The 24751-nt window shown below is 34.0% G+C and overlaps 1 protein-coding gene across 1 annotated transcript in view; it reads left to right on the forward strand.

The window, feature by feature from the left end:
* The first annotated feature begins 1858 nt into the window (after window positions 1-1858).
* The window catches only part of LOC114332221 (frizzled-4-like), a 266152-nt gene continuing 243259 nt past the window's right edge, over window positions 1859-24751 (forward strand). The window contains exon 1 of the mRNA XM_028281981.2: window positions 1859-2498. Coding sequence (XP_028137782.2) covers window positions 1941-2498 — 558 coding nt within the window. The 5' untranslated portion in view covers window positions 1859-1940. The remainder of the gene's footprint in view (window positions 2499-24751) is intronic.

The following is a 24751-nucleotide window of genomic DNA, read 5'->3' on the forward strand; positions in this document are numbered from 1 at the left end:
AAAGGTCTTGAACATGAATGCTTTAAAAATGTTTTCCAACCATTTGAAAAAAGTTATGAAACAGCAAAGTAAACATACGATAACTCCGTTGTTTATAATTTGTTTTAATTGTTTCAAAGCTTAAAAGTGAGTTTATGGTACAAACTAATTACTCTCAAAAAATATCAAACATTAGTTCAATGGTTATATTTTAATCGAAGATTAAAATTGTTTTTTTTTTGTTATTTTTAGCGCGAAAGTAGGCTTGATACAGAGCCGGAGCTAAAATGTTCACTCGAAGCGACTGACACGCTTTAAACTCGCGCGAGTTGTGTATGTGGACAGGTTATAATAATAATACATAATTTTATTTATTAACTACTGTACGTCGCGCGGCGGTCGTCGCTTCGAGTGAAAATTTTAGTTACTGTACTGTATCAGTCTATCAGTGTATCATAATTATTATTTTGCTTATTATTGCGACCGTAAATTATTAACTAACAATTGAATTGTTGCTAAAATATTCGTTTAATTTACACCGGCTTCTGGAACTATAATCTAAACCAAGAAAGCTTTTATGTCACCGAGTTATTTAATTATTGGTAGATAATTACTTATCTAAAACTTTATTTGAAATTTAAAGATTTTGTTGGGAAAACTCGCATTTTCCGAGGAAAATTATCGTCGGAGCAGATCGGGAAAAACATGTCTTTATGCAGAATTTAATTTCGGTGAATTTCTATTAAGGTGTTTTTGGTGTTAAGTTAAAATGTTCGGAGTTATGGAGCAATAATTTAAAAAAACACGATTTGGGGGCGCCATTTTGTTAATAAAAAAAGTAGCACACTATCTGCGGACTTTGCATACCTATATTATTAATATATATAATCATAAGTTTCGATTCCAGCAATAAAATTGCTGGTAAATAACTTTTCCCAAAAATGGCCTATTCTTCGATAATCAGCCCAGACTAAGATTGTTTCTGTTTAATTGCAACCAGTTTCCTAGTTTTGACAACTGTCACATTTAAGAAAATATCCATAATAAACTTTTAATCCTGCATCTAATTTCAAATTGTCACGAGGAGAACGCAAATCGGCAAATTTAAGCCTTGAGTTTACTTCGGTAAGATTATTTCATGAATAAAACTGTATTTATAAATAATTTTAAGTAATATTTTATTACTATCTTCGTCTAAATAGTTGCTAAACTGTACTGTTCACTTTGACAACTTGAAAAATGTGTGTCACATTAATTGGGATCCATGTCACTAAAGACTTGAATTTTATATTTAAGAATTAAAAAATATCCTTACGAATATCACACGACAGTAAGAATAAATAAGCAAATAATGCTCCACTTTTCCTCAACTTTTTGTCATTGGGCAATAGCCACTCGAGCCCTGAGGACTCTCGTGTCTATGTCTATTGCCAGACAACAAGTTTTCGAAAAATTGTCGCATTATCGTTAATTTATTCTCACTCTCTTGTGATATTAATGCCGATAAAAATTGAAATTAAAAAAGTATTAAATATTCAATAAAAATTAAATGCAAACACAACAGGTAGCTTAATCTTCAGTTATTCTTTTATTTCTCAATCACAATTTATTACTAAATTGTATTCTGTCAAGTAAGGCAATTTCTCCTCATACAATTAATCATATTGACAAAACACATCCCCTTAAACCCCCCGCGAACGCGCTCACACCACTAACTAACCTGCCTAAAATAGCTTGTTTGGTTTTTTGAACAATCAGGTCCATCCGAGCTTGTAAAGCTTAATTTGAATAATCGCTTCAACTCGGCGGTTTTCGTTAAGCTCTCGGATGAACAACATTCCAAAGCGCGTTCGTCTACCTAACTGCAACTCGTGAAGAACTGAAAAATAAAATTTATTCCGTCGGAGATCGGTGTGGAAGTAGGTTGTTATCACGCGCTGTTCGAACCTAACCTCAAAACAATGTTTTTATTGTTATTATTCGGTTTCTTCTGGGGAGTCTCTCTTTCTGAGCCCCTCATGCGCAACTGTGAACCTATTCGCGTAGAAATGTGTATGATGTGGTATAATTCAACTAGTATGCCCAATTTGGGAGGTAATGACATTCAACAAGAAGCTGATTTACAACTTCAGTCGTTTTCACCTCTCATTCAGTACGGCTGCAGTCAAAATTTAAAACTCTTTTTGTGCTCGGTTTACGTGCCAATGTGTACTGAAAAAGTTACTAATCCCATCGGACCCTGTCGTGGACTTTGTGAGGGTGTGAGATCCCGGTGTTACCCTGTTCTCCAAGGGTTCGGTTTCCCGTGGCCGGACGCTTTGAATTGTTCCAGATTTCCTGAAATTAATAACCATGAACACATGTGCATCGAGGGGCCTAAAGATGAAATTGATATTAGGGCTCCTGTTGATCCAGCTGTGCAGAAATTTGACTGTGAGCTAAGAAAAAACGGAGAGGGATGTCAACCGGGCTGTAATTCAAACAATATGTTCGAAGAATCCGAAAAGAAATTTGCAGAGGTAAGTTATGGTTATAATAATAATACTACACTGCGATGCAAAAAAATCGATCCACTAAAAATTTGGTCATTTTTGAAGTTTCGACCTGTTGTTCGATTTAAGCGATTTTTTTACCACGTTATAGCCTTACTCATTGACAATATCGCTGTAATAATATTGTTGCTAGACAGTCAAACTGTCATTGTATACTGAGTGTACGAATCAAAATGTGTTTTTTCTCCAAAGTTCGCATCACCTTGTGGACTATTCTAGCACTTATAAAATACTGAAAATAAAACCTAACTACTTATAGCCTCAGGTTTTCTTAACATTTTGTCTTTCGATTCATTCGCTTATAAAAAAGTTAGGCACTTTAACAACTGGCCATGTTCGTCATTAGTACAGGGTTTTTTTGAAATAAGTGCGGCAAACTTTAAGGGGTAATTTTACACATGAAAATAATGACAGTTTGCTTAATAATCATATGTCCGCAAACGCTTCGTTTCCGGGATGTTCAATATTTTTTTACAAACTGACAATATATTTATTGCTTTAAAACCAGTTGAGATATGCAAATCAAATTTGGTGGGTTTTAAGACGTAGTTATTGCACATTTTTGACATACAATTAAGAATTTTATATTCACCATTGGCGTGCGTACGGGTAATATTATAGGTCATAATACCCGTTTGCGCGCCAATGGTGAAGATAAAATTCTTAATTGTATGTCAAAAAATGTGAAATAACTACGTCTTAAAACCCACCAAATTTGATTTGCAGATCTCAACTGGTTTTAAAGCGTTTGCGGACATTATGATTATAAAGCAAATTGTTTTCTCATGTAAAATTACACCCTAAAGTTTGTTACACTTATTTAGAAACACTGTACTGATGACGAACATGGTCAGTTGTTAAAGTACCTAACATTTCATTATCCAATATAAGCGAAAGAATCGAAAGACAAAATGCTAAGAAAACCTGGGGCTATAGTTAGGTTTTAATTTCAGTATTTTATAGATATGCTAGAATAGTCCACAGGGTGATGCGAACTTTGAGAAAAAGGCACAGTTTGATTCGTACACCCGGTATACAATGACAGTTTGACTGTCTAGCAACAATATTATTACAGCGATATTGTCAATGAATACGGCTATAACGTGGTAAAAAAATCACTGTAATCCAACAACAGGTTTAGGAAATTAGAAACTTCAAAAATGACCAAATTTTTAGTGGATCGATTTTTTGCACCGCAGTGTATTTATAGTTTGACATGATATTAAAAAGGTTAATTAAATATTTTGTTTACTCTATGTTACAAAGTTTGTAGGTAAATACCTATATCTTCTAGTAAATCCATGCTTTGTAAAATGTTTAATTGTCCCTGTTATTGTGCAAAATGAATTTTTTTTTAATATTTAAATTATTAAGTATATTTTTAAGTTTTCGATTAGTTTAATAATTTCTACCCATATTCAAAGTCAATACATTTAATTCTACTCGACAGTAACTCATTGGTTTCAAAAATAATTAATACTTCCCATTAATTAAAAGAAGAATTCTATATTATTCTTCAATAACTAATAAAATAAGATACTTTAAAATTATGAAGACAATGTGCTCTATGTGAAGCTGTTTGTTTCTAGACATGATAATGCAATAAACTCACCACCTGTTGCTTGTTAACATAGGAATAGAAACTGATAAACTTTCATAAACTTCCACAAAGACCTTGAAATTGAACATTGGCATTTAAAGAAGAACGACGCAAGAATTGGCCATCATCATCATCTGCTATCCCATTTATCTGTGTCCAATAATTTTTGTTCGTCGTGTTTTGCATCGATTCGTGACCAGCCATTCGGTTGATGTCATCAGACCATCAAATCTGTGGTTAAGTTCTGCCTCTACTTCTCTTATTTGGCCTTGGTCTCCATTGTCTTAGTACACTTTTGATCGTCTTCTTCTTATATTTGTTTATTTGAGTTACGATCGCTGAGATTCATGTTGACCATTCTCCGTTCCACAACTTTCTGAGTTACTTTGAGTTTGTGGACCAATGTTGTTAAAAACCAATGTTTTAGTTCCATAATGTCAGAACCGGCAATGCCTAGGTACTTACTGATTGAAAATGGAAAATGTTTGCCTTTAAAGTATTTTTTGTTAAGTTTGAATTAAATACTGTTTGTAATCTTCCAAATGCTGTCCACGCTAAGGAACTATTTAAGTCAGCCTTCAGGTTAAGCTTTGAAAGTTCGTTTTTTGTTCTAAGGATATAAGACTCAACATTTTCCGGAGGTAGGTATATCTACAGATTTGTTTGTTAGACATTTGGAAGATATTTAGTTTGTTAGAGTTTGTCATAGTTATACAAAAATTATGTAACTCCTTCCATCCACGATTTCTTTGGTCTTCCTCGTTTCCTGTGTTCCGGTGGTATCCTAAATTAAGACTATATACCTATCAGAAAGTCATATCACTAATTAGACCGAACATAAAAACTAATAAAATACAATTTGAAAGTGGAATAAAACGGATACAATTTCAACTAAATTCCCTGCTTTAGAAGAAATAATATTTAAGGATTTCGATTCTTTTGGCTGGCAAGGGAATTGAAATAGTCATCATGATAATATAGTCATCAGCGCAAACAATAACGAAGATCTAAAACAAGTGATAATGGACAAGAACAGCAGTATATGAAGACTGTGAAGACGAAACTGAGGAAGATGAAGAATAAGCGCCAAACATTGCTGACTTACGTACAGTTATAATTATAATATAATAAAATTACGCAGTATTTCCAGTAAAATTAAAGGAAGTGAGATATTGAAGAGTAAGTTTCACTTGCTTGTGAAGCAGCTGATGTGCCATCAAATTTGAATCCCATACTCGACTGTCCAACCCAACGAGATGAAATTCCACACATGATATGACTGGATTTGGTTTAAAAATGAGAACTGACACTAACATATTGTGCACATTAATCTGTCACCGAATTGAATGCTTTTAGGAATGGCAAATACTCGAAAAAATACATAAGTTTCTAATAAACTTTAGTTAGTTAGAACATAGGCACGTATCACTTAGATCGTGAGTTCAAACCCCACCCTACCCGGTGTCAGTTGTTTAAGATATTTATTAATTTGACTGGTCTTTACTATGGCTATGATATTCAAGCTTAAAATGTACCCCTTTGTTATATTGTTCTAAGATATGCAATAGGCTAATGGGCAACTGCGAGACTTGCAAGACTCTTGCTGCAAGACCAAGACCGGAAGCGCAATACCAAGACCAAAACCAGGTGTACTACTGGCGCAAGACCAAGACTGTCCGAGTCTCGTCTTGGTCTTGCATCTGGGCAACACTAGGTATGATAGAGTAAAAAACTGCGAGTAAAATTGGTTAAAGGAAGGCCGTGATAGGAACAAGTGAGAGTCATTGTCATTACCTATGTCATTAATGAGGCCTATGTTCAATATGGATGTAAGACGGCTAAGAGGGAAGAGTAATATGTCGACATAGACAGGTAATATAAAATTCACAAGGAAAAACTTCCTGTAGTATATACCATTAATTACAAGTGAAATTTAATAAAAAACTTTCTTCTTGGTAAAAGGTATATTAGTTTAAAAAGCCCTAAAGGGCTACAAACATATGAACAAAACGTTTTCGCTCTGTAACAAGAGCATCATCAGTGTTACAAGAACATGGTGAGCCAACCAAAAAAATACAAAGGTCAAAGCCTTTCAAAAAACAGACAAAAGTCTTATATTATAAAAGATAACATCGTAAAATCCAAAGGATGGATAAAATTCCTAAGGATATAGCCGTATGGCAACATATGACTCCCACACGTTGTAAGTGGGTCAAAAGGTAACTAGGTCATTCTGTTATAAAAGGTGGCAGACAACTAATAGATGAGACTTCAGGAGGATGAGGAAGTCTCATCTATTAGTTGCCTGCCACCTCTTATAACAGAATGACCTAGTTACCTTTTGACCCACTTACAACGTGTGGGAGTCATATGTTGCCATAGGGCTATATCTTTAGGAATTTTATCCATCCTTTGGATTTTACGATGTTATCTTTTATAATATAAGACTTTTGTCTGTTTTTTGAAAGGCTTTGACCTTTGTATTTTTTGGTTGGCTCACCATGTTCTTGTAACACTGATGATGCTCTTGTTACAGAGCGAAAACGTTTTGTTCATATGTTTGTAGCCCTTTAGGGCTTTTTAAACTAATATACCTTTTACCAAGAAGAAAGTTTTTTATTAAATTTCACTAATATAAAATGTTTTTAATCAAAACAATTTTTTGATTTATGTGTCTCCTCTTTCATTGATTCCATATCATTATCGCTATTTCAAATATTACTGTCCATTGTTTGAACATCACTGATGTGGTCGAACGTATAGCCATAAACTAAAATGGAAAATTGGGCAGGTCACATAGCGAGATTAAGATACTCAAGATGGACCAGAAAACTAATTGACTGGCGCCCAAGAGAAGACAAACGCAGCAGAGGACGACCACCAACACGCTGGATGGACGACATTAACCGAATATCCAAGAAATGGCAACAAGAAGCACAGAACCGTGAGGAGTGGCGAAGAATGGGAGAGACCAATGTCCAGCAGTGGACAAAAGAGGTTGCATGATGATTATCTGAACAGCTAGTTTGTAGTGCAATCAAAAGATTATTTCAAATCACACATCACACAATTGAATATATTGTAAGGGCGTAAGCGCAAAGTTTTGCGCCAATGTGTTTTAAATGCATTCATTTTTTTTCGAATATTGAGAAAACTAATAATTATTTTTGAAAAATTTAAACGCAGAATGAACGATAACAGTATTACCGCGGGCCGAAAGTCCCTTAGAATAAATAAAAAAATTATTTTGAATGGGATACTTGAAATTCAAAATCACACTCAACTTTCTCTTTTTTTGTCACCAATGTAACCTATTCAAACAAACGCTATAGAAGTTTTCAGGGACTTTCGACAATCGGTAATAATGCAATCTTTCATTCTGCGTTTAAATTTTTCAAAAGTACTTATTAGTTTTCTCAAGATTCGAAAAAGATGAATGCATTTAAAACACGTTGGCGCGAAATTTTGCACCTACTCCCTTTGGGATACACCTAGATTTTCAGTCTACATGTGCCAAAGTTCTGCACTATTTTCAATAGACATACAAACACAAACTTCCGTTTGACTCTGTTCCAGCGGCGGATCCAGAGGGGTGGTCACGGGGTCATGACCCCCCAAACTAAAATAAAATAAATATCAATTCCCTAATCCTAAAAAAACAAAAACCGAGAGCTGTCAAACAAAAACAAAATTTAGGCCCATCCAAAAAATAATTGAAACCCCACTTATCCTAGGGGTGATAAGACTAAGGGCCGGTTGTTCGAACGCTAATCAACAATGATCACTATCAAATATTTCATTACTGTCACCAAAACTGTCAATGTCAACTTTTATTGGGTTGCTGAAAACATAATTGATTAAAATTATGAGATTAGTTAATCAATTAACATAACAATTATTAACATAATTGATTAAGTAATTTCATATTATGTTTTCAGCAACCCAAACAAAGTTGACATTGACAGTTGGTAACAGTAATTAAATATTTGATAATGATCATTGTTGATTAGCTTTCGAACAACCGGCCCTTAATTGAATAAGTGACCTTGCATCAGAGAAAAGTAATTAAATCACCCTCAAGATTATTTTTGGATCCCCCACTGCTCTGTTCCGAAATTCTTGCGTTTATACAATGTCAAATTAATGATTTTTTTTTCTTTGTGTGTCATGTCAGAACTATCCGACATTGGCGATCAGCGATCACTATAACCCCACGGACTTGTTTCTGGATGAAAAAATTGTTTTGCGTATTTATATCGAAGTTTAAAGAAATACCTAGTTGAAAAGAAATTTTTACCTAAAATATGTTTTCTATCTACACCGCGTTTAATAGTCTTTTCGTACTTCCGGGCCTAAAGTGACAACTTCACTCCCTTGTGACAGGTACTAAAGTGTCACATTTAATCCCTCCGGGATTAAATATTGACGAAACTCCCGGAACGATTAAATCACAAACAAACGAATTTAAGGGATATTTTATTGAAAAATATAATTAATTAGAATGGTAATTAACGTTAATATTCAAATTAATATTGTGACAGTTCGTCATATTGACCAGTCTTTCCTGGGTTAATGCAGCAGGTAACTGACGAGTAACAGATAGGTCCTTTTCATATTGAACTGGTGTTTGTTTCGAAGATCCTGCGGAAACAGGAAGCGAGAATGAGGACTGTGGCATAACTATAGTGGACGAATCGGCGACTTGACCAAATATTTTATCTGAAATTTTTTGTTTATTTTTAATAGACGATTCAATATATCCCTCGGCCACGTTGGAGGATTTCCATCCTCCATGTCTCTTCAGCACGTCTATTGTTGCTCCCGAATCAGCTAACAAAGACGCAGATGTGCGTCTAAAACAATGTCCCGTATAAGACGTCGCATTTTCTAATTTCAAGAAAGCTGCTATTTGCCGTGGAATTGTACCAAACATGTTTTTTCCTACTACTCGCGTAGTACATTCTTTGTTGATGTATTGAACAAAAAATTTTGAATGAGTTGTCCCTGTCTTTCGCAATGCCACATATTTCCGAAATATCGCCACAAAACTGATGGCACTGTTTTCTGAATTTTTGATCACAAAATTTCGGTCAATTTTATTTTTGGTGTTTCTAATCGCAATTAGGAAGGAATCGCCCAAATCTCTCACATCGTCGATTTCTAAATCAACCAACTCTTTTCCACGACAAGCTCCCGCAACGCTCAAAATAAGTGCAACCTACAAAAAAATTGATTTCTTAAAATTTCTGAATATAAACAAATTTCCAAATTTACCTTAAGCATTAAATATTTATCATCCGGAGCCTCCCGTAAGAACTGATCTACCTGCTCAGACGTGAGAATTCTTGACTTCTTTGGCTTAAATCCCTCATTTCTTCTCTTCAAAAAAGCTAATAATTTTGGAAATTTACTTATATCAATATCTTCTCTAATGTTAATAACCGATTTCAGCATTGAGTAATGTGCCCAGAGAGTTGAGGCACAAACCGCTTTTGATTTATCATCGAAGTAGACTAACAGCGCATTTTCAGTAGGTTGTCTCACATTTTTTAAGCGGCACCACTTTTTAAAAGCATCGTACTGCTGCTCGTATAGTTTTCTAGATTTCGTTGGTAACAATTCTTCACCTACTTCGGCTGCTCTTTTATCAATATCAGATACACCTTCTTCACTCATGATACCAATAATTATCAATAACAATGTTTCTTTACAATGACACTAGTAATGACAATGTTTCTAAATTATAACTGTCACAACGCAATGTTACTATGGTAACTTATTTTAAAGACAGTTTATTAAATGAGTTGAAGAGAGAAAAAACTGATTGAAATTATTGAAATAATTAATAAAATCATACCGGAAGTACGAAAAGTATCGTATATACCTTGCGACTGAAGTACATTTAATCCTTCAGGTAAATTATGGCCCTCCCTGCGGTCGGGCCATAAACTTTACCTTCAGGATTAAATGTACTACTTCAGTCCCGCGGTATATAATGTACTATTTCGTACTTCCGGGCCTAAAGTGACAACTTCACTCCCTTGTGACAGGTACTAAAGTGTCACATTTAATCCCTCCGGGATTAAATATTGACGAAACTCCCGGAACGATTAAATCACAAACAAACGAATTTAAGGGATATTTTTTTGGAAATTTACTTATATCAATATCTTCTCTAATGTTAATAACCGATTTCAGCATTGAGTAATGTGCCCAGAGAGTTGAGGCACAAACCGCTTTTGATTTATCATCGAAGTAGACTAACAGCGTATTTTCAGTAGGTTGTCTCACATTTTTTAAGCGGCACCACTTTTTAAAAGCATCGTACTGCTGCTCGTATAGTTTTCTAGATTTCGGTGGTAACAATTCTTCACCTACTTCGGCTGCTCTTTTATCAATATCAGATACACCTTCTTCACTCATGATACCAATAATTATCAATAACAATGTTTCTTTACAATGACACTAGTAATGACAATGTTTCTAAATTATAACTGTCACAACGCAATGTTACTATGGTAACTTATTTTAAAGACAGTTTATTAAATGAGTTGAAGAGAGAAAAAACTGATTGAAATTATTGAAATAATTAATAAAATCATACCGGAAGTACGAAAAGTATCGTATATACCTTGCGACTGAAGTACATTTAATCCTTCAGGTAAATTATGGCCCTCCCTGCGGTCGGGCCATAAACTTTACCTTCAGGATTAAATGTACTACTTCAGTCCCGCGGTATATAATGTACTATTTCCCCTTATTGACTATCTCCTGTAATTCTTCGCTAGTCATTTGTGCTGTAGAAGGTATCATATGCTTTTGTAACTAATTCATTGTATGTATAAATAAATTATTTATTTATATTAGTTTTACTCCTATCTTAGTATGCGGGAACATTTTTGCGTTGGAATTTTACCGCGCTGGACAGACGAGAAGTAAGATGCAACTTTTATGGCGCGTCCGCATTGGTACATTTTTCGTGCGTACCAGCTGTCCGTTGCAAATATTTGTGTGCTCCATCTGTTATTGTTTTCGAGCACACGCTCCATCTGTTATTGTTTTCGAGCGAAGATCAAAATGATCTGAGCACCGCGTTCTCACTGGTAAAAATTTGCGACGAACCGTTAGTTCAATACGCACGAAAAATTTGCCAATGCGGACGCGCCATTAGATCTCCCTCAGCCTTCTTAGCTCCGGCAATTTGTTGGTTTGCAAATTTTAGAAACACCAAAGGTGTTACCATAAAATTGGTCCCAATAAAGTTTTATTGTTGATATTATTTTAAGTTTATAAAAAATAAAACTTTCGCTTAATTCATTATAATTTTTATTAGTAGTTATTCCCTGTAATTCTTACCGAATTTGTATTATATTGCCACGCGTTCGTTTATTCTTGTTAATGGTTTTGCTTGTAGTCTTTCGGTGACGTGTGTGTAATAACATTCAAAGTTAGATGTTGTCATCTCTTCTGTTTCCTTCTTATTCTAATTTCCAAAATCTTACTATAGCGTTGGGCTGAACAAGTAAATAGAAACTTCTTAAATATATATAGACCAGGGCGCATCTGTAAAAATATTAGTACATTTGGACGTTGAGAGGTGACTCAAATTTTTTTGCAGAAATTGCTTGAAAATAACTCAAGTAATAATATTTGAGTTATCCTCCCTCTAAAAGAGGTTCGGAACATTGTTTAAATATTCAAAATGTCAAAAAATGAAGGAAAAATTCGATTTTTTTCTTCGTTTTTGATTATAACTTTAAAAGTAGTCATATCCGAGAAAAGTTGTACTGACATAAAAGTTGCGTAATTAAATTTCCTACAATATAGAATTGGTTAAAAGTTTAAAAAATAGTCACCCTTGTTGTAAAATAGCAATAATTGCGAAAAAAACGTACAAAAACAAGTATTCGCATTTTACGTTTTTCAACCATTTATGCTACACTTAGGACCTTCATGTTTCACCTAACAAAACTTTATGATACAGTAAAACAATATTGTAAATTTCATTAAGATCGCTTCAATAGATTTTGCAAAATAAATTTTGCAATCCAGCTTTCGCAAAAAATTCATTTTTTCAAAATGTTACAGGACTGAAAATAAAGCAGTTAGCAAGTTGAAATTGTTTATAGAAGTGTACTGTACCTTTCATTTGCAATTGTCAAAACTAAAATCGATTAACTACCACAGCGTCAAGAATTTTTTTAAATAAACAATAATTATTGGTGCTACGCGCAGGACAGCGGATAGTTTGCTCTGATTGGGCATTCCAATGACCTTCGATAATGATTGATAAATTTTAATTTTTAGTACATTTCGAAATAAATAAATAAATTTGTTTATTGCAAAATAAAAACACATATTCTCTGACCTTTCAAATAACACTTTTTTAGCAAAGACTTTCTTTGTTCATATATTTTAACTTAGAAAATAAAAGTGTATTATTTTTAAACATATGCAGTTGTTTAAACAATTTTTCACAAACAATAATCGAATTAGTTTGATTTTTGTGGAATTAAAATATTAAAATACAACAAAATATAGAGTAAGAAAATAATATATTAGATACAGATTGGAAGAAATTTTGGTGGAAATCAACTTGTGTGAATCGAACACCGCTGTCCTGCGCGTAGCACCAAAAATTAATGTTTATTTAAAAAATTTCCTGACGCCGTGGTAATTAATCGATTTTAATTTTGCAAATTGCAAATGAAAGGCACAGTACACTTCTATAAGCAAAAAAAAATTCAACTTGCTATCTGCTTTATCTTTAGTCCTGCAACATTAAAAAAAAATGAATTTTTTTGCGAAAGCTGGATTGCAAAATTTATTTTGCAAAATCTATTAAACCGATCTTAATGAAATTTACAGTGTTGTTTTACTATATCAATAAAGTTTTTCTGGGTAAAATTAAGGTCCTAAGTTTAGCATAAATGGTTGAAAAACGTAAAATGCGAATAGTTGTTTTCGTATGGTTTTTTTTTCGCAGTTATTGCTATTTTACAACAAGGGTGACTATTTTTTAAATCTTTAACCAATTCTATATTGTAGGAAATTTAATTACGCAACTTTTATGTCAGTACAACTTTTCTCAGAAATGAATAGTTTTAAAGTTATAATCAAAAAACCAATAAAAAAATCTAATTTTTCCTTCATATTTTGACATTTTGATTATTTAAACAATGTTCCGGACCAATTTGAGTGGGAGGATAACTCAAATATTATTATTTGAGTTATTTTCAAGCAATTTCTGCAAAAAAATTTAAGTCACTTCTCAACGTCCATCTCAAAACAGATGCGCCCTGGACTAATCGGTTCCAGGTTTTATTCTTGATCTTTGTAAATAATTTCTCACTTTTAATGATTCAAGCTTTTATAAAGCTTCGCCTAGAATCAATTTTGATTTTTGTCTATATGGCACAATGGCACTCTAATCAAAAGATATCGAATTTTTACCTTCAAGTTGATTAAAAAATTTATTACGGGTGAGTAACTGACATTCAAAATCGCCGGTTGCTTTAAGCATTGTTTCTGAGAGAACGGTTTTTCTAATGAAACATTTTTGTTCAAAATTATATTTCTTCATATTTTGTTTGTAACATTTTTTCTACGGCGTACAGATTCATGCTAAATCCATGTTTTCCGTTCCCTCTTACGAGGTGGTTTTAGGGGGAAGCGCTGGGATAGAAATAAAAAACTTTTTTGCGGTCCCACAATTGACATTCTTAGCAAAATTCAGCTTTTCTTTGTCTCGGTTTTAGAGATCAAATCACTGGCGACTGGACTATTATTAGAACTTGTGTTTCTAACCGTTTTTTTAAGGCTTCATCAAAATGATCTTCAATCATTATTAGAAAACAATTCTTATCTATTTTTGATCTTTACATGGTCGTTTCATCAAAATAACTTCCCTTTAATTATATTCTCCTGTACGTACGCTTATCTAAAAGAAATTGAAGTACTTTGCGAAGCTGTCGATAAAAATTTAATGAGTATGATTATCGTGATCATAAACTACTTATACCTCGCGATGTTCAGCACTATTATAATCATAAGATCGTTTATTATAATTATCAGATGTTTGACTTGACCATCGGAAATTTATTATTTTTACCTAATTATTACTTTTTTCGTTTCATACACCTGCAGCTTTGTTTTTATAAAAACAAATATTACAAAAAATAATAATCATCTTCCAGACTGAGTTTGTTTTTAAAAAAAGAATGTGATATTTTAAATCCACTTACGATACTCGTAATGGATATTCATTCATTTTCCAACAAAACTTGTATTGGATGTATTATTTCTCCATTACTCTTTAATGAATATAGTGAAGCCATTTTTGAAAAAGCATTACTATCTCAAAGTGAAGGAATAATAATTAACGGAAGATCTATTAACAACATAAGATATGTAGATGACACCGTGATTATGGCAAGCTCTGCTGTACAACTCCAATTACTACTCGGTCAAGAATATGGACTAAAAATGAATATAAAAAGACCAAATACATAATAATAACTAAAAAAAAAACATACAACCAAACACACATTTGGGAAATGCACTGATAGAAAAGGTTGATAAATATAAATACCTAGGAACCTGGATTTCAGAGAAAAATGATCAAACAACAGAAATAAGGACCAGGGTAGAAATAGCAAGAAATGCGTTTGTAAAAATGAAAATACTTCTATGCAACAAAGATCTTAGATTAGAACTGAGAGTAAGAGCTTTGAGAAGCTATGTGTTCTCGGTACTGCAATATGGACTTGGAAGCTGGACATTGAAGCAAGAACACATAAATAAGCTACAGTCATTTGAAATGTGGTGTTACAGAACTAATAGCATGGACACAGAAGAAAACGAACACGGAAGTATTGCGAGAAATGGGCAAAGAATGCGAAATAATAAAACACAATAAAAATTAAAAAGTTACAATATCTGGCACACGTAATGATAATCTATTAAACATCGATTTGATAGAATCATTGTTTTAGTCCGTATACATTTGAAGGATCTTTTTGTCTTTGCTGACAGAAAGATCCATGGAAAGACAAATGATGAGCACTAATAGACAGGAAAAGAAACGAATAGATCCGTAACAAAAAAAAAGTGAGACATGTCTCAATTAAATGGAAGCTCGCCGGACATACCTTAAGGCAGAATGATGAAAGATATCTAAGATGATTATACATTGGAGACCGTGGAACAACAAACGAAAAAGGCGAAAGTCACAAATGCAATGCTCAGATGACCTGAAGAAATACACCGGGTCAAAATGCCCAAGATAGAGAGGCATGGGAGAAGGAAGAGGAGGCCTATGTCCAAGGATGGATGTTTAGGGCTGATTAGACATTTGAAGCAATCAAGTGATATACCTGATCTCAGCTTTCCTTGAGTCTCTAAAGGTGTGTTAAATGAAAAAGTGGTAAAGGTTAAATGAAAATTGTTACATCTACACAATGAAGATATTCAAAAATAGCGAGTTCCAAATCTGTAATTATTTGCACTGTTAAACAATACCATCAGGTGGGAGAGTATAAGAGACAAAAAGTCGTAAAAAATGACTTCAGTGTGATGCATCAAATTTATTGGTAGCAGTATCCTAACTGATCTTCAGTATTACGCCTAGTGACTTTTAACCAGTAAGTCATAGTACGAAGACTTTCTGCGGCTATAATAGCATCGTATTTTACCTGCATGTCACAGGTCCTTTACTTGCCACATGAATCAAGTACCGAGATTCACTTTTGATTTATCACATTTAAATTGTAAATATGATGCCTGGATCAAAATACTGCTCACGTACAAGTTTGGTTACGTTCTGAACTCGTACAGAGAGCTTCATATCCTAAAACAGTGGATCTCTGGCGCCGTTCTAGTACATAACGGACATCTTGGAACATATTGTGATGCCTATTGTCCCATAAATTTGAGATAACTTTCTTTTAATCATTCATTGCATCTACTATTTCAAGATGCCTTAAGCAAGTCAAAATCAAGGTTTTAAACTGATCAAGATGTTCAAACCTAAACATGTTTGAGATAAACTGAGGAGACAAGAGAATAAAAGAAATTTAACACCAGCTAACTTATCAGATATCAAACATGCTTTGAAAGAAGGATAAGAACAAAGTTTTATTAACGTAATACCTAAAAAGTATGCCCAGACGAATGCAGATACGAGATGGTAACACTAAATACGGAGAAAGTCACTTAAAACAAACAGCCACTTGAGCAGTCCTTAATTTGTATTTATCTTCCTCTTCTTTTTAAGCAATTCTGCTGGTCATTGGTGGATTGATACCTCTATGGAAGGTTGTCACTCCATCTTCCGGTCAACCGATACTTCTTCTACCAATTGGTGATTTATCTCTTGCTATTTTGACCACACTAGTCTCCTCTATTCTGCGTATGTGGTTATTCCGTTCTTTTTTTCTATTTAGTGTCTATTCGTTTATACACTGTACCTACGTTACATTGTCTTCAAATGTCTTCACTCCTCTTTCGATCTCTCTGTCAGCGTATTTCCTGTGATAATTCTTCTCAGTACTTTCATCTCTGCTGTTTCCAGTTATGTCATTATTGGTCTAATTTCTATTATGACTTATGACGCAAAGAAAATTCTCAAAAATATTGTATTTACTACATATTTTTTCACTAATTTGGATTTTGTTTTTGTTAATTATTAATATATTATATAATTAATCATCAATATCAATGTTTATAACGCAGAATGAACATAAATACTGTGAACTTAATTTCTCTAGTCTTATTTTTAATTCATTAATGTACTTGTCTAAGACAGTTAATAATTTTTCGCTGCTATCTGTCGTATCATACCACTGCCGATATTGACTTGAAGACGCCAAGAAATGCTTTTAATTAACTAAATGTTGCGTGCCAGCCACATATGTTTTCAATAATTTGCGAGAGCATTTTATTTGGATTTCAAATAAAGAAATGAAAATAAACCCTACAAAGGAAGCAGTGTGTGTTTATAAACATTGGGAACATTGTCGTGCTTTGGCATTGAATAAACACAGCATTCAAGCTGTCAAAATATTGTTGGATTGGCGGCGTGTACAGCTTCTGTACATTATAATGGAATACGTGAGGTGTGAAATCTTTTTATATTCATGTAAATTTATAAGGTTATTACTCTTATTATGATTACTGCTACTTCTACCATAGGTTGTTAATTTTGAGGATGGAGGAATTACCATAAAAATGTATTCATGGTAAGATTTTTATGAATCTCGTATTTCCACACATATAAAACACTTCTTTGTTTGTACAGTGGAACCTCGAGAAGTCGGATTAATCGGGACCGCGGCCGCTCATGATTATCGAAAAAAATCATAAAACATGAAATGTAAAATCGAGGGCCGTAGATAATTGGAAGGAAGAAAATGGCAAAGCTCAAGAAATTTCGCGATTAGACAGGAAAACGCAGTGCTGAACAACTCTATCGAAATAGAAAGAAAGAAGAATGGTAATAAAAACGACAAATCTGTTTTTACCCTATCTAACCGAAATAAGGTTTCTGAAATCAAGACAAGAAAATTTACATCTTCTCAAAAACAAGCAATGTATGTATGTATTTGTCGTGTCTTGACTATTATAATTTAAGTAAAAGCTAATTGGAACGTCCCAGAAGAGTTAAAAAGTAGAACTTTTATTGCAAAACTATTATCGAAGCCGATATTATCCCTACTTTCATTAAAATTCTTTACATCTAGGCAAAACCATTACCATAAGATTAATGAACTTAGTGATTGATTTCTTACGCCATGTTTGTGTATTTTTAGAAATACAAGATTGTAGAAAAAGCATCCATGAATGCTAATAATGTTAAATGATAAATATTCATCAAGCACTACGTATTGTCAAAATTATCTGGACATTTAGTGTCATTATAGTTGCAGACAATGCATACGAAGAAACCAACAGCATTTTTAAACATTAAACATGTAGATATAATACATGAACAACATTCAAAGTGGCGTCAAACAGGGATGCATTCTATCTCCGCTGTTATTTAATATCTACTGGGATATAATTTCCAAATAGGCTATGCAAGATAAAGACTTTGGAGTGAAAAGTCAATGGTGAACTGGTTAATTATCTTACGATACGCTAACGACACTGTTGTCTTATGTGAGATTCTCCAAGAGCTATTGGATTGTGCAAACACTACAGAGAATTTCTAAGGAAGAGAAATGGGTCTAAAAATGAATAATTTATGATATTTAGTTGCCAACCTCACAACAATGCATCACTACAGGTAGATCAACAAAATATTGAGAGTTACTCACTTTAAATATCTGGGATGCTGCATTACAGACCAACTAAAGTAGAAATAGGGCAATGTATTTCTTACCGGAGAACGGCCGACCATGTTGCCGGTTTGCCCCGAGCGGTGCACTAGGACCGGATTTAACCCTGGAAGATCACACCTATTTTTTTAAATAAACCGCATACATAAGTATCAGATACCCAATGATTTTTTGTGAAGAAATAAAAAAAAGTAAATATTTTATGATTTTCAGAGACCATTGGCGAAGCGTCCATGTAACCACTGTTAAAAATCTTGCAAATAAATATTTTATGACGATGAATAATTCCATTTACCAATATTTTTACCAATAGAAATATTATTACATTATGTGTTATTAGTACCTAATTCAGTAAATAGCCAACTACTCGTAGACACACGAAAATATTGGCGAGTTTATGTGACTCAGTTGCACTTTATTATACTCTGTTATAGTACCCTCGGAGATCCGTGGAAAAAATTTACACCCAAAATAACAAAATTCAGTTTGGCAACACTGTGCGAATGTTGATAGTAACATATCCTTTTTAAGATAAGCACAACTGTAATTTAGTCCAAACAAATTAATATATTTTTTTGCCAACCAAAAAGGGGTTTTTCAACCAAATAATGTTTCAAATATGATGTGCAAAATAATTTTTAATTGGGTTCTGCTAATGGGCTTGCTTTTTTGTCATTAAATTAAAAAAAAACTAAATTTTACTCATTAAATCAATGTTGTCCGGTTATCGTCTTAATTATTTTAACTGTACTAATATCCGTTGAGTATTTATGAATGATTAATAGGTCGTTAAAACATTTTATCTCTAGCGGCTTCTGGAATATCGTAAAAATATCGAATTTCATTGATAAAATGCGCATATTCCACCGATCTTCGCTTCGACAATACCAGTTTCATTTGTGGTTACATTGGTTATATCCTCTCTGTCGCTCGGGACCGGCTAGTGTCTGAAAATTTTGAAGGAGCGACGGCGCGTAAGCGCGCTGTGTATATCAGTAGCCCTGTTATCAGATTTAAATTTGGTTACAGTACCTATAAAAAGTGTGCGTGCAGTTAACCATGAATGAGTGTCGCTGCGTAATCGATCAACTAGGTACTTAAAAAGTAATTCTCCTTGTATAATTTTGAAAAAAAAAATGAGATTATTGTAAATGAAAGACCTATTTTAAACAATTTAAAAAAGGAATAAAAAAAGTAGTTCGATATTTTAAATTTAGTTGGTACAGTGAAAATCCTTGATTATATGGTTGCAAGAAAAATATACTGTATTGTTGGTCATGTCTTCTGGTTTCTACAGAAAAATGGGTGGACCAGGTTCACAATTTAAATAGTTTTAGAGTTTTAAAAAGGAGACATGAAATTTCTCCATTACCTACATGTAAGATGTATACCCAATTTGATTCAGTTTGACAAAACAAGAATCGATAGTTCTCTTAACCAAGCTTTTAAAGCAAATATTGCTAAACATAATGAGTTTGTTAAAAAAATAGATAGGTATATCCTTAGAACACTTATAATAGATATCGTATGTTTTTTCGCCAAATAAGAATTAGCGTTTCGTGGTCATTTTGAGGGCGACGACTCTGACAATCGAGTCAATTACAGGAAATTGTTAACATTAATTGCCAAAAAAGATCAAAAATTTTGCCAACATCTAGAAACATCAACTGTTTTTTCGAGAGTTTCAACTGATATACAAAATGATATTATTGAAACTATAATATACATTTAGCCATACCTTCAGTTTTTTTAAATAAGATTTTTTGCATCTGGTTTTGGTAACACTTTAGAAAAAGTCACGTGTCGCCACTGCCAGAGACTCTCTAATCACTATTGAATACATAAGAATAATTAAATCAATCATTTTATTTTCTCTCTCTTAATTGTAGTAACACAAAAGAAAAATATATTAAAGATAATGAAAAATCATTTTCTAAAAAACCGGAAACATAATTCAAAATATTTTAATTTAATTTAACAACAAAATGGTATTTCTAACTACTACTATCATTGTTTGATTTGCGTGTATAGATATAATGCTATGTGGAAATGCGATCAATGATTGTCCCCGTTTAGGATTTTGTCATCTTCAGGGTTTGTAGTGAATGTATAATGTTGGCGGCAAAAGCAAACAGTCCGAAAAACACACTGGGGCAAGCGCCGTATCCTGGTGTTTTTTGGATCCTAAGTTATGCCGGACGGTGGTGTCCAGAAGGCTAAGAAGTCAACAGAGAAGAAAGTTAGATGGATTGTTGTTGGTTCCATAGACATTTACGTGTACTGTCCGTGCTTTGCTCTAGACCAATCTCCCTAGAAACCATTGTACAACGACAGGCGAACCTGCGTCCCTCGTCGGCGGTCAGGAGGTGGCTTTGAGCGCGGCGTGGACAGTGTGCATTCGAGTGGAGAAAATAGTTGCGGCTATTTTCTTGAGACGAACAGGTATAATTGTGCAATGAAGTTGGGAAACCGCAAAAAACCAACTTCTCCCTGTTCGGTATAACTAACTAAAATATAACACCTTTTGTAGGGGAGTGCAATTAGAACGAAAACATGCATTGTTTCGGAAAAATTCAAACAAGCTTATATTTTTCTAAGACTTTTTTGTTAGTTTATATACATGTTAAAGTAAAAAGTTCTACTCGCAGATTTGGCCCCTAATTGTTTATTAATTGTTAATTGTAAACTTAAGTAATGCCGTCTTAAAGTGGTGGTAATTCTGTAAAACTACGAAGTTTTCAAAAATTACATTTATTGAGACGTCGTATCATTTGAATAAAATTTTTGAGAGTTTTTTTTGAACGAAACATCGTTTAGTAAGATGTTTGAAATGTAAGTTGTGCAAAATTGAGAGTTTTATAAGAAGAATTGTATTAGTTACACATTTTTAAATCATTTTTAAACAAAATTCATGTAAGTCTTAATTTCCGCCCACACCGTACTTATGCCCATATATTTTATTTCTTTTTACTATAACCATAAGATAGCTTAATTATTATTATTTCATGTCCAATCTGTAAAATTTCATTTGATCCATTAGTTGAAGAATTACATTAAAATAACTCAATTGTGCACTTCTCCGAACGCTAGTTTACAGTGCGCCAATGTTTGTGAGAAGGGTGACTTTAGCGTTATAAATAAAAAATTATAGAAGCTACAGATTTAATTTTCGAAAAATCTTTATATAAGGTTTTTTTTTAAGTTTTCTTAATTTTTCATTGGTTAAGTCAGTTTTTTTCTAAAGCTTATGTTTTCGGAGTTATTTAAAAAAACATCTAATTTCGCAGTTCACTTGTTTAATAAAAAATGAAGCACCCACTTCTCGAGTAGAACTTTTTGATATGTTGTTTATTAAACATTTCTTAATGAAATTACAAAAAGTTCTATCTTGTTTGATTTTTTCCGAAGTGAAAATCTACATGCACTCCCCTATTGATTGTAGAACTCATATTCATTCTTAGCCAGGTATTTCAGTTTCACTCATTTTAGTGACTACATTCATAAGACAGTGTGGCTCTATGCTCCATGCATTATGCTTTATAGCAAGCCGAGCATGCACGCTTTGCTTTTTCATCTTTGTATTTGCAGAAGTAACACCTAGTTTGCTTTACTAAATTTGTAGTATGTTGTGTTGTTAGGTCATTAACTTGATCGCAAACCTCACACATGGGTGCTACATACCCTAGCCTGTATTCAATAAATTTTCGTGATTGGAAATATTGCTCAAATGAGACCGCAACTACACACCCGTCCTTCGCATACTAGAGACTGAATTTACATAAAGCAGCATTACCATTGAAATGCAGCTGCGCAAGCTACATGCAGTTAAGTGTCGCGATGGGTATCTCACACCCAAGTGTGAGCTTCCAGGGGAATCATGGCACTGGAATATACGCGCGCACAACAATTGCCTACGGTTGTATCCACGCAGCTACCACTGTGCCGACATGAGCGGCAGCGCTGCGCGCCTAAGACTAACACTGCATTCTAACTCTGTCTTCTACTATAGACCCAAGTACTTATAGAAATCAACCGCCCAACATTTAAAAATGAAATCATTCTTCTGTAACAACGAATCTAAAATTACGTCAAAGAATGATAAAATGTTACATTTTTAGTCAGTAGTGTTGTTACGTGGCGCCGACACCTGGACTCTGAAAGCTGATACGATCAATCGCCTAAGCCTAAATGCATTTAGGTTCCACAGAAGAGTGCTACGAATACCCTGGAGAGCGATGCAGATAAACGAACCCGTGTTAAATAGAGCAAATGCCGTGATAAGCAAAGATAAAATCGAGGGCCACAGTGGAATTGTAAGGAAGCAGATATCTTCTAGGCTGCATAATGAGAGGGGAGAAATACTCGCTGCTAAGCCTCATAATTTAGCCTCAAAATCTCGGGAAAGAGAAATGTGGGACGTAGGAGGTTTTCCTGGTTGCGAAATTTAAGGGAGTGGTACGGGCGCAGTTCACTACAATTGTTCAGAGCTTCAGCCAACAAAGTTAAGATTGCTGTGATGGTAGCCAACCTCCGATAGGAGACGGTACTGCAAGAAAATATCATGGCTAAAAAACATTCGCGATGAGGCAGGAATGCCCAGTGCCGAACAACTATTCGTATTAGCTGAAGATCGTGAACAACTCGCCAGTGTAATTATTACCAACGTAAAGCCGAGTCCTCACTGGTAAACATTTGCGACGACCAGCTGTTCGTCGCAAATATTTGCGTGCTCGAGGTAAATTGTGCTAATGGGGACCTGTTCGTCGCATAAATCGGACGCAAGAATTTTTGAAGTACACAACACACACGGTCCATCGGTTGTCGGTTTTTGAGCGAAGATCAAAGGATTTGCGTCGCATGCGGTTTGCAGTGTGGACGCTGCGTTATTTACTCCACACAACCTGAGCAGACGTGCACAATGAACGTTAAACAAATTTTCGGTGGTCGAGCAAATTCTTGCAACAAACCATTAGTTCAATTAGTGTTGCCCAAATGCAAGACCAAGACGAGACTTAGAGAGTCTTGGTCTTGCGAAAGTACACCTTGTCTTGGTCTTGGTATTGCGCTCCAGGTCTTGGTCTTGCAGCAAGAGTCTTGCAAGTCTCGGAGTTGCCCATTAGCCTATTACATATCTTAGAACAACATAACAGAGTAGGTCAATTTTAAGCTTTAACATCACAGCCATAGTAAAGGCCAACCAAATTAATAAATATCTAAACAACTGATACCGGGTGGGGTTTGAACCTACAATCTAAGCGATCCGTGTCTATGTTCCAACTAACCAAAGTTTATTAGAAATTTACGTATTTTTTCGAGTATTTGCCATTGACAATGTGTGATTTGAAAAGCATTCAATTCGGTGACAGATGTGCACAATATGAAGGGTCAGAGGGAAAAAGGATGAATGTCAATTTTTGGTCATTTCTCATTTCGAGATTTTTGTGCAATCTGTTAGTTTAGAAAAAGTACTATCAACCTGTGAATGGACAAGAGGAAATAAATATGATAATCGTCTTAAAATCACGTCACAAGATTGGACGCAAGGGGTAAAAACAATGAATATGTAACTTTGTTTCTCATTTTACCCAAAATGCTTGCAAATAGACATTCATCGTTCTTTCCCCTGGCCCTTCATATGTTATGCCAGTTCTCATTTTGGTACCGAATACCAAACCGAGAATTATTATACACTTCTCCAAGAAATTAAGGCACCTCCTTAAAAATGGGTCATTTTGATGTCTCGAATTTCTTAAATTTGTTGTCTGATTTAAGTGATTTTTTAATATTATATAGCCTTATTCGTTAACAATATCGCTAGATATTGCTAGAATCGCTAGAAGTTAAATTGTCGTTGTATAGGTACCGGATACCTTTTCGGTACTAATGAGTGTACCTAACTTTTTATTATCCAACATAAGCGAATGAATCAAAAACAAAATGTTAAGAAAATATGAGGCTATAGTTGGGTTTTAATTTCAATATTTTATAAATGCTAGAATATTCCACAGGGTGATGCGAACTTTGAGAAAAAAAATACAGTTTGATTGGTACACCCGGTATACAATGACAATTTACCTGTCTAGAAACAATATTATTACAGCGATATTTATACAGAATAAGGCTATATTATTAAAATCAAACAAATAAAAAATTAAATTATCAACCACTTAAATCGAACAAGTTTAGGAAATTCGAGACACCAAAAATGACCCGTTTTTGAGGTGGTGCGTTAATTTCTTGGAGTAGTGTATATCAACCAAAAAGTAACAAAAGAACAGTCGATT

Source organism: Diabrotica virgifera, chromosome 6, assembly GCF_917563875.1.
Source record: "Diabrotica virgifera virgifera chromosome 6, PGI_DIABVI_V3a".
NCBI lineage: Eukaryota > Metazoa > Arthropoda > Insecta > Coleoptera > Chrysomelidae > Diabrotica > Diabrotica virgifera.